This window comes from Mobula hypostoma, chromosome 20 (genome assembly GCF_963921235.1).
Source record: "Mobula hypostoma chromosome 20, sMobHyp1.1, whole genome shotgun sequence".
NCBI lineage: Eukaryota > Metazoa > Chordata > Chondrichthyes > Myliobatiformes > Myliobatidae > Mobula > Mobula hypostoma.
In genome coordinates, this window is record NC_086116.1 from 9,748,746 (window position 1) to 9,760,154 (window position 11,409).

General features: G+C 41.2%; 1 protein-coding gene across 2 annotated transcripts in view; it reads left to right on the top strand.

The window, feature by feature from the left end:
- The window catches only part of LOC134359320 (N-acylneuraminate cytidylyltransferase-like), a 28,179-nt gene extending 16,972 nt beyond the window's left edge, over positions 1–11,207 (top strand). Inside the window, exons 6-9 of one of the 2 annotated variants that reach the window (XM_063072371.1) lie at positions 1,490–1,584; positions 4,578–4,719; positions 6,344–6,440; positions 9,287–11,207. In XM_063072371.1, coding sequence (XP_062928441.1) covers positions 1,490–1,584; positions 4,578–4,719; positions 6,344–6,440; positions 9,287–9,585 — 633 coding nt within the window. In that variant the 3' untranslated portion in view covers positions 9,586–11,207. The remainder of the gene's footprint in view (positions 1–1,489; positions 1,585–4,577; positions 4,720–6,343; positions 6,441–9,286) is intronic. The other variant, XM_063072370.1, reaches the window with a different exon arrangement.
- Positions 11,208–11,409: the final 202 nt, after the last annotated feature.

Consider the following 11,409-nt stretch of genomic DNA (forward strand, 5'->3'; position numbering starts at 1 on the left):
TGATTATTTTGATGTATTTTTCTCTGTTGTTTTTCAATAATAATTAATAAAAAAGATTTAAAATAAAAGAATATTATTCAGCACAACCTGCAGATATGCTGAGATATGGTAAAGCTTTAAACTCAATGGGCATTAATGTTTAATGCTCATTAAACACACCAATAGCATTCTTTATTTCAATGTTTTTGGAGGTGTTCTTATAGTACTGTGTATTTACATGAGGAGCATATCTCAATTGACTATCTCTGAAATATTTCAGTTGAGAATTCAGATACCTAATAGAGCTTTTCTTTGCTATATTGTAGATGGATGGCTCTGTAGGTGACAGGCATTGATTGACAAAAGAAGTATGCCTACAATAGTCTGTTGAGTGGCAAGATGGAGGGTGATGACCCTCTCCTGAACATGTGCTGGGGCTTTCAATGTAGCCTAGTTAACAGATATTTGTCTGTTTCTCAGTGTGGTTTATAATGGCACAAAAGTCAGGGATGTTCTAGGGCTATTGGCTGATTACAGTATTGTTGGGTGTCATATTACTTAACTCAGTACCTTTATCGAAGTGAGAACAAAAGTTTCGAAAATTCCAAAATGCCGATCAGGCTCCAGCTGTGAGCCTGCTCTTTTTGCAGAGAATTTTGTGGTTTACTCGACTGTTCTTGTAATTTCAAAGTGAAGTATTGTGTGTTCCTTACTGCTAAAGATTATTTGAACCTGATGTTTAATATTACCGGCTGCTACTCCTGTAATCTCTGATCTTAAAGTTGCTTTCTCTCCAACAATTTGGTCACTATCACATTTCAACTTGTGGAAGCTTGATGTGTAGAAATGAACTGCTACACTTTTCCTTTGCAAAGGAAAATTTCATCCCCGCTACATGATTAATTGTTCAAAATTCTGAGTCGTGCGGGGTCTGGAGCAGGGGTTCCTGGCCTTTTTTATGCCATGGGCCAATGCCATTAAGCAAGGGGTCTGTGAACCCTAGGTTGGGAACCCTTGGTCTGGAGGGATGTGGATAGCTGAGACAAAGGCCTTTGGAAATCAGCATAAAACTAGCTTGCAGAAAGTGCAGAAGGCTGAATGAAAGACACGAGATCACTGAAAAGTCCCTTTCACTAATCAAGGGAAATTTACTTCCCAAGATGGATTTTGAAGTGATTTTCTTTTTAAGGGAATTTGCTGTGAAGAATTTTGTCTTAGCACAGCAAGTCGTTGTTCCTTTTTGTGCATTGTGGCTTATCAGGCGACATTTTTGCCGTTCCCGTAGCAATTGACTGTTTTTTCACTAGATCGCTTGATGCTCAACCCAGCACAGATAGAAAGCGTGCAAGGAGCCAGCCGTATTCAAACTCTGGACGATTTGCCGTAAAGTCCAGTGCTGATGCCACTAGACCACCGGCTGGCTAAGTGTAACAAGAAAAAGATAGTTACTTCAGGAAAAGGCTTTACAACATTGATTTTGTGATAACATTTCTCCCTTCTTTCTACCTAGGGTGCTAAAATGGCTTACTATGTGATGAAGCCAGAGCACTGTGTGGATATTGATGTAGACCTCGACTGGCCTGTTGCTGAGCAAAGAATGAGAAGGTAAATTTAACACATACAGTTGCAGTACCCTGCATCTGTGTGCACTGTGAATATTTTAAGTAGTTAAGTGAAGTATTTAATTCCTGTTACAGATGTTACTGAACTGCTTTGAGATGCCTTTGGGGAAGGAGCAATCTTCTGTTTGTAGATAGAGAAGTTACACATTGTATCGGAGGGATGGGAAGTTGGGCGGGGTGTGGCGTGGCTCTGCTAGTAAAGAATGGCATCAAATCAGTAGAAAGATCTGACATCGGATTGGAAGATGTTGAATCCTTGTGGGTTGAGTTAAAAAGCTGCAAGGGTAAAAGGACCCTGATGGCAGTTATATACAGGCCTCCCAACAGTAGCTGAGATGTGGACCACAGATTACAATGGAAAATAGAAAAAGCATGAAAAAAGGGCAATGTTATGATTGTTGTGGGAGATTTAATCATGCAGGTTGGTATTGGATCTCAAGAGAGTGAGTTTGTTGAATGCTTACGAGATGGCTTTTTCGAGCAGTTTGTTGTTGAGCCTACTAGGGTATCAGCGATACTGGACTGGGTGTTATGTAATGAACTGAGGGTGATTAGGGAGCTTAAGGTAAAAGAACCGTTCGGAGGCAGTGATCATAATATGAGAGTTCGACTTGAAATTTGATAGGGATAAAGTAAAGTCTGACGTAGTAGTATTTCGGTGGAGTAAAGGAAATTACGGTGGTATGAGTGAGGAGTTGACCAAAGTAAATTGGAAGAATATCCTGACAGGGATGACAGCAGAGCAGCAATGGTGTGATTTTCTGGGAAAAATGAGGGAGGTGCAGGATTGATGTACTCCAAAAACAAAGTAATACTCAAGTGGTGTAATAGTACAACCGTGGCCGGCAAAGAAATTCAAAGCTAATGTAAAAGCAAGACAGAGGGCATACAACAAAGAAAAGAATAATAAGAAGATAGAGGATTGGGAAGCTTTTAAAAACCTACAGAGAGCAAATAAAGAATTGTTAGGAGGGAAAATATGAAATATTAATGCAAGCTGGCAATCAATATTGAAGTGGAAAGTAAAAGCTTTTTCAAGTATGTAAAAGAAAGAGAGCTGAGAGTGGATGTAGGACTGCCAGAAAATGAAGCCGGAGAAGTAATAACAGCAACAAGGAGATGGCAGATGAACTGAATGAATATCTTACATCAGTTTTTACTATAGAAGATACTAGCAGTGTGCCAGATGTTAAAGGGTGTGAGGGAAGAAAAGTGAGTGCAGTTACTATTACAAGGGAGAAGGTGCTCAAAAAGCCGACAGACCTAAGTGTACATAAGTCATCTGGATCAGATGAACTTCACCCTAGGATTCTGAAAGAGGTAGCGTTAGAGATTGTTTAGGCATTAGTAGTGATATTTCAAAAAGCGTTGAACTCGGGCATGGTGCCAGAGGACTGGAAAATTGCAAATATCACTCCACTGTTTAAGAAAGAAGGAAGGTAGCAGAAAGGAAATTATAGACCAGGTAGCCTGACCTCAGTGATTCGGAAGATGTTGGAGTCAGTTGTTAAGGATGAGGTTATGGAGAACTGGGTGACACAGGACAAGATGGGACAAAGTCAGCATGGTTTCCTTAAGGGAGAATCTTACCTGATGAACCTGTTGGAATTCTTTGAGGAGATTACATGTAGGATAGATAAAGGAATGCAGTGGATGTTGTATATTTGGACCTTCAGAAGGCCTTTGACAAGTTGCCACACATGAGGCTGCTTACCAAGTTAAGAGCCCATGGTATTACAGGAAAATACTAGCATGGTAAGAGAATTGGCTGATTGGTAAAAGGCAGCAAGTGAGAGCGGAAAGATCCTTGTCTGATTAACTGCCAGTGACTAGTAGTGTTCCACAGGGGTCAGTGTTGGGGCCACTTCTTTTTACTTATGCTGTATATCAGTGATTTACATGATGAAATAGATGGCTTTATTGCCAAGGTGCAGATGGTATGAAGCTTGGTGGAGGGGCAGGTAGTGTTGAGGAAATAGGTAGGATGCAGAAGGACTTAGATTAGGAAAATGGGCAAGAAAGTGGTAAATGAAATACAGTGTTGGGCAATGCTGGTCATGCACTTTGGTAGTAGAAATAAGTGTGCAGACTATTTTTTAAATGGGAAGAAAATCCAACAATCTGAGAAGGGACTTGGAAGTCCTTATGCAGACACGCTAATGGTTAACTTGCCGGTAGAGCTGGTGGTGAGGAAGGCAAATGCAATGTTAGCATTCGGTTCAAGAGGTCTAGGATACAAGAGCAGTGATGTGATGCTGAGGCTTTGTAAGGCACTGGTGAGGTCTTGTCTTGAGTATTGTGAACAGTTATGGGCTCCTCATCTAAGAAAAGATGTGCTGGCATTGGAGAGGGTTCAGAGGAGGTTCACAAGGATGATTCCAGGAATGAAAGGGTTATCATACGAGGAACATTTGATGGCTCTGGGTCTGTACACGCTGGAATTTAGAAGGACGAGGGGGGATCTCATTGAAACGTTTCGAATGTTGAAAGGTCTAGACAGAGTAGATGTGGAAAGGATGTTTCCCATGGTGGGGGAGTCTAGTACAAGAGGGCATAGCCTTAAGATAGAGGGGTGTCTATTTAAAACAGGGGTGTGGAGAAATTTCTTTAGCCAGAATTGGTAACAAATTCCACAAATACAGAGGGTGGTGTATTTGTGGAATTTGTTACTACAGGCACCTGTGGAAGCCAGGTCATTGGATGTATTGAAGGCAGAGCTTGATGGGTTTTTGATGGGACACAGTATCAAAGGTTATGGGGAGAAGGCTGGGGAGTGGGGAGAAGGAGGGGAAAAAAGCATCAGCCATGACTGAATGGCAGAGCAGACTCGATGGGCCAAATGGCCTAATTCTGCTCCCTTGTCTTATGGTCTTATGAATTAGGAATGACGTTCTCTTAATAATATTTAATATTTCTGCTGGTTGTCTACCCAAGTTTTTGTTAGTAAGCTGAATATTATTTTTCTTTTCCGGATAGGCATGGTTACTTTGGCAAAGTGAATGAAGTAAAACTTGTAGTTTGTTCTCTGGACTCAGAGCTCAAGCGTGAATGCCAAGTTCGTGGATATGAGTTGAAAAACATGCCACAAATCAAAAAAATGAAGCAAAGTAGCATATGTGTAAGTTTTTTTTAATTGGACTGTTCTATGAAAAACTCTGATGCTTAATGGATAAGTTTCCAGAAGGCATTTGACCGCAAATAGAAACAGGTTTTGCTCATGTACACAATCTGGAAGTATTTATCTTGTGATAGGAGGGATCTGTGGGTAAAGCAATTGTAACCAATTGAGTGGAAGAGTTAGAATACTCGGGGGATCTTTTTACTTTGTACATTTGATAAATTAAAATTTTGATTATGGACTCAAAATGTAATTCAGTAGAATGAAAGAAAAAGGATAAAGGGGTTTGTTATACATTGGTTCCCACATGAACAAAAAGCTGTAATGCTGAATCAAAATTAAGTTTATTATCACTGCATATAGTGAAATTTGTTGTTTTGTGGAAGCAGTGCAATCCATTAAAGGTTACTATAAGTTGCAATAAGCATATATAAAAAACTAAACAGTGCAAAATGACAGCCATATATTGTCCAGAATTCTGATAGTGTAAGGTCTTCTGCATCCTGTACCTCCCTTCCGATGGTAGTAATGAGAAGAGGGTAAGTCCCAAATTGCGAGTGTTCTTCATGATGGATGCTGCCATAAGGCATTGCCTTTCCAAGATGTCTCCAGTGGTGGGGAGGTTAGTGCTCATGTTGGACTGGCAGAGTTTCCAATCCTCTGCATCTTTTTCTGATCCTGTGCTTTGGTGCCTCCATACGAGATAGTGATGCAGCCAGTCGCAATACATCTGTACAAATTTGCTGGAGTCTTCGGTGACATCTCAAAAATCCCCAAACTCCCAAAGAAGCATAGCAGCTGGCATGCCTTTGTACTTGCATCAATACGTTGGGTCCAGGATAGATGTTGACAGGAACCTGAATCTGCTCACCCTTTCCATTGCTGATCCTTCAGTGAAGACCGCTATGTGTTCTCCCAACTTCCCCTTTCTCAAATCCATAATCAATTCCTTGGTCTTATTGATATCAAGTACAAGGTTGTTGTGACACAATTCAACCAGCTGATCCTTCTCTCTCCTGTATATCTCCTCATCATCTGTGATTCTGCCAACAACGGTTGTGTCATTAGGAAATTTACAATGGCATTTGAGCTGTTTCTAGCCACACAGCCATGAGTATAGAGAGAGTAGAGCAATGGGCTAAGTACACATCCTCAAGGTGTTGGTTTTCAGTGAGGAGATGTTAATTCCTATCTGCACTGACTGTGGTCTCCCAGTGAAAATGACAACTTTGTATTTGTGTGTTCTACAGGTCTTTAAAGTTCACTTTCCCCAAATTGTAAACCTATGCAGATTCAGGGTGTCAATTCAGAAACATGATCACTTTTAATGTTGTGCCTGGAATTAGGTGAGAAAATGCAACAAAAATGGCCATGTCCAAAATGTTTGGCTACGCTAACAAATGGACGCACTGCTTCAAGTTGCAGTGCTCATCGAACTGTTGGTTAGTTGTCCTTATTGAAAACAGACTCCTTGGTCCATGGTGACAACCATTTATACTAGTTTTGTTTTATTTTCCCCACATTTCCTTTCATTCCCCCACATATTCACCACTTCCCTACACATTAGGGGCAACTTACCTTGTTTCATGAGATGTGATGTAGTTCTTTGTTCTGTGGATGACAGGTAGAATTGATTGCTGATTCTAAACAATTGAAGGAAAAGACAGTGGGAGAATGGATAAAGAAAATGGGCATTGGTTGGCAGAATGTGGCTTACTTCGGTAAGTGTTTCTTTCCTAAAACACTGTAAAGCCAGTGTAAATGGTTTGTCTATCTCGATTAAATGTTAAAAAATAGCAGGAGATTGTCATTTAGCACATAGAGTCTGCTTTGCCATTCAATGTGATTAGAGCTGTTTCCCAGTCTCGATGATATATATTCAGTCCTCACCTTTTTCTGTTCAGAAATCGTTCCACCTACTGTTGTAAATATATTTGGTACGTGAGTCTCCACTGTCTTCTGTGATGTGAATTCATTCGATTCAGCATCAAAGTGAAGAAATTTCTGTTCCATCTTGGTTCTGAATGTCTTACTCTGTTTCTTGGGACTGTGACCACCCCCCCCCAGTTTTTTAAGACCATCCTACTGTAACCCACAGCCAGTTAAAGCATCCTTCATTGAGTTCCTGTCTCTTTCTTCTGAACTCCAGAGATTACAGGTCAAGTCGACACTATCTCTCTCATAAAATTCTACAGCCTTTCCTGGAATCAGTCCAGTGAATGTTTAATACATTTGTTCCATGGCAGGTTAATTGTTTCTTGGGTAAGGAGATCAAGACTCCATGTGAAGTATCACAAAGCCATTTTATAATGGGAGTAAAACATCCCTGTTAGTGCTTGATTAAGTCATATTGAGTTTATTATCATATGCCCAAGTACATGAATGCACAGAGAAACTTACTTGCATCAGCATCATGGATGCATAGCAGTAGATACACAACATTCAGAAGTAAAACCTCAAGTTGAACATAAGTTATTCTATAAATTATGCAAAGCAATCACAATCAGAACAAAACTCCGTAATGGTGCAATGGCGTTACTGTACTGAGGTTGTGATTACGAACCTGCCATTTGGTTCAAGAGCCAAATGATTGAAGGGAATTCTTGAACCTGGCAGTGTGGAATTTCAGGGTACTGAACCTCTGGCCCGATGGGAGCTGCAAAAAGATGGATTTTCCCAGATCATGGGATTCTTTGATAGATGCTGTCTGTTTGAGGCAGTGCCTCTTAGATTGGTGAGGAGTGATATACCTGTGATTAGGGCTGAGTCCACTCCTCCCTGCTGCTTTCTGCATCACTGCACATTCATATTGCCGTAATAGGCCATGATGGAGCCAGTCAGAATACTTTCAACTCTGTATCTAATGGAGTTTGGACTTTCTGGTGATGTGCCAGACTTACTTGATCCTAGAAAGGAAAGATCAGCCGTCCTTCCTTGTGATGGCATCTATGTGCTGGGCCCAGGACAGGTCATCCAATTTTGTTAGTGCCCAGGAATTTAAAGCTACTGATCTCCCAATGAAAACTGGTGCAGGCAGACCTTCCTCCCGCTTCCTGGAAACAGCAATCCATTCTTTAGTTTTACTGATGTTGAGTAGCAGTTTGCTGTGGCCCTGGTCAACCAAGTGTCCTATGTCGCTCCTGTCTGCCTGCTTTTAGTGGATGTTGTCCATAAGGGCAGCTTAATTGACATTTTGCAGTCTCCTGGCATTAAGTAAAATGTCACAATAGTTTTTCCTACAAATATACCACCTTAACTTGTTCTCTTATTTATCTTACCAAGTTTTAGACTCAAAAGAAAAGCTAATAGGTTTGTTGAAAGTTTTTGTCCTCGTATAAATACCAACTGGTTTATCAATGTCATAGTATCACAGGTTATATTATAGGCGGTAATGTTTTCCAAGCTATTGATGTATTAAAGTCTACTGAGGTTACTTGGGGCATGTTTGAACTGAGCAGATTTTACCACATGACTGAGCTCACTGTCTTTAGTAAAAGTCGTACAAGTGTGCTAGATTGTCACTGGAAATTGTGCTTGAGGAATAATTATTGGGATTTTGAATGAATCACATTCACACTTGAAGTATTAAAAAGCCATATTGTATTTGTATTAGACAGGAGCTTGATCCTTCCAGGGGAGACAGTAATGAAGTCTCAATAGTTAATAAGTTTGGAAGGGTGCAACATATTTCATGGGAGGCTGGGTAAGAAGGTGCAGGAGAAATGCTGATGGAAATTGAGGAAGGGTAGGAGACGGATTGAGTAGAGCATTAGCATCAGCTTTGGATTGGCTAAGCTGGGTGCCATGGTAGAGTAGCTGTTAGCATGACACTATTACAGCTTGGGGCATTCCGGAGTTTGGATTTGAATTCTGGAATACGGAATCTCTGTACATCCTCCCACCCAGTTTCCTTCCACAGACCAAAGACCTACCTGGTAGGCTAACTGGTCATTGTAAATCGTTCCATGATGAGGTTTGGGCTCGTTGGGTTTGTCAGGGGTTGCTGGGGCGCTGTGGCTGGAAGGGCCCATCTGTCCTGTGTTGCTGTATAAAAATAAGTAAAATCAATTACCTGTGTCTGCAGCACGTGCTCCATTAGAAGGCATTGCCAATATACCCAGTGCCCTTGGAGTTGGGGCATGGGGTGCAGAGGATATGAGAGGAGGAAAGAAAGCTCATGCTGGTGGAATCTCAATCAAAAATAGACATACGGTAACAAGAGAAAATCTGCGGATGCTGGAAATCTGATCAACACACACAAAATGCTGGAGGAACTCAGCAGGACTGGATAAGGATCTCGGCCCAAAACGTCGTCTGTACTTTTTTCCATAGATGCTGCCTGGCCTGCTGAGTTCCTCCAGCATTTTGTGTGTGTTGCATAGACATATAGTACCTACCTCAGCTCCCAGAGAAGTGTATCTGGAGGCTAGAGAAATGTAATGAGAAAGATGATCCATGCTAGGAATGTGTCCTCTCAAAGAAGACTATGCTATGATTAAAATGTTCAATTCACAGGACAGTGTGGTGCAGATACCAACACTGACAAATCTTTGGTTTCCCACAAAAGGAAATGATGTCTCTGATCGCGAGTGCCTGAAGAATGCCTTCGTTGGAGGTGTTTCAAATAATGCAGCAGCGCAAGTTCGGGACGTGGCAGACTACATCTGCAGCAGTTCGGATGGAATCCGTGACGTGGAGGAATTTGTTGACTACGTGACAGTGTTGATGGAAAAATACAGAGCCGAGATCCAGGAAGAGAGCACAGCATCTAAAAACACTGACATTCAATGTACTGAAGAACATCTGAAAGCCAAAAAAAGTAAAAATGTGAATTTTAAGAACCAGAGGAAGCGGGGAAGGGTGTAGGAGGGGAGATGCTGAGACAATAGCAGAGGCAGGGTAGGATAGGTCTATGGCCATCATTCTAAATGCAGTAACTAGCAATTTGACTCATAGTGTCCATACTGGCCACAAAGTACTTGTCCAATTAATCCCATCTTTTTATTATGCATAGATCTCATATACACACCTCTATGACAGCATTTCATATTCATTTAAATTTGCTACGCCTCCTCTCACCCTTGCCTATGTTGGGTTTCTTCTCTTATCCCTACTCTACTACCCCCCCCCCCCGCCCCACTTCAATCATTTTCATTGACAGGCTAAGAAATTAGGCATTTAGAATAGTGGAAATCCAGGCCCCTTAGAAATTTCTCCCCTTCCACTTCTCTTCTTTCATTGTCATTCTGCTCCCCACTTCCTCCTCCTACTCACCCGCCCATCACCTCCCTCTGGTGCCCTCCTTCCTTCTCTTTCTCCCACGTCCACCTTTCTCTCACCAGATTAATTTTTCTGCCCTTTACCGTTTCAACCTGTCACCTCCCTGCTTCATATTTCATCCCCACCTCCCCCACCCCCTCACCTTCCCCTCATCTGGTTTCATCTATCACCGGCCAGCTTGTTCTCCTTCCCCTCCCCACACCTTTTTATGCTGGCTTCTTTCCCCCTTCCATGCCAGTCCTGATGAACGGCCTCAGCCAAAAACCAGCAGTCTATTCCTCTCCATCGATGCCAGAGTTCCCCCTGCATTTAGTGTGAGTTGCTTTGAATTTCTAGCATCTGCATTTTATCTTTTTATTGACCTAGGCTCAAGCATTCAGCAGATGCTGTTGGCATTCAAGACTGATTCGAGTTGCGACCAGGGTCTTTTATGTGCATGTGTGGAAGCATGCAAAATTGTGCACGAACGCAGGACTGGATATAGCAAGGTGATACCATAGTCAGTACTGCTGCCTTGCCATCCAGGTTCTGGTTTCTGGTGCTTTCTGCATCGTGCCTTTTGATTCTCTACCACATCACAAAGATGTGCTGGTCAGTTATTGACCACTAAATTTGCCTTAACTTGCCTTAATCTTATAAAAATGCTTTTATGTACGTGGGAGAATGTGATAATTTTTGGGAACTGATATAGGCCTTTTTCTGATGACTAGTTATGCTCCCTGAATTCGCTAAGGCTTTTATCTCAACGATGTTTTTTAATCTTGCTGAAAGAATGTTTTCCATTTACAATAACTGTTAAAAGATGCGGATGAGTATTTTTATACTAAATGCATTTAAATTTATTTTGCCATAAGGTTAATTATATAAATTGCTGCTAGTGCATGGGTGTGTGATAGAATTATTGGACATGTGGAGAGAATAAAATGGGTTGAGGTGAGGTTAAAGATTGGTGCTTGAGAGTTGGTATGGACTGGGGTGCTGAAAGCCTGTTTCCATTGTCTACCTGTAATAAAAGCAAATGCCTGGTACTCCCAAAGCAGGTCTCCTTTGTTGTGTGGCTTCTTGCACAGTAATTTTCAGTGAGCTTGATATGCAGAGTAAAATGTGGAAATAACTGATGCTTCCACAAGGTTTCCCAGAATTCTGACTGCCGTACAATACTACAATTTGTGAAGATTCCTTAAAACTGAGATTGTGAAGAAAGAAACTGGATTAAAAATACTCAAATCTTGCCACCCTCTTCTGCTCACTATTAATACGGAATACATCATTGATCAAACAAATTTAATTTCAAATGAGAATTGCCAGAAGTATGTAGATTTTTTGCATAATCTGAAGTTAGATAAATGTCTGACTTGTTTCAATTTGGTGATGTCATCATTTCATACTTAGGAATGATCATATATTCAA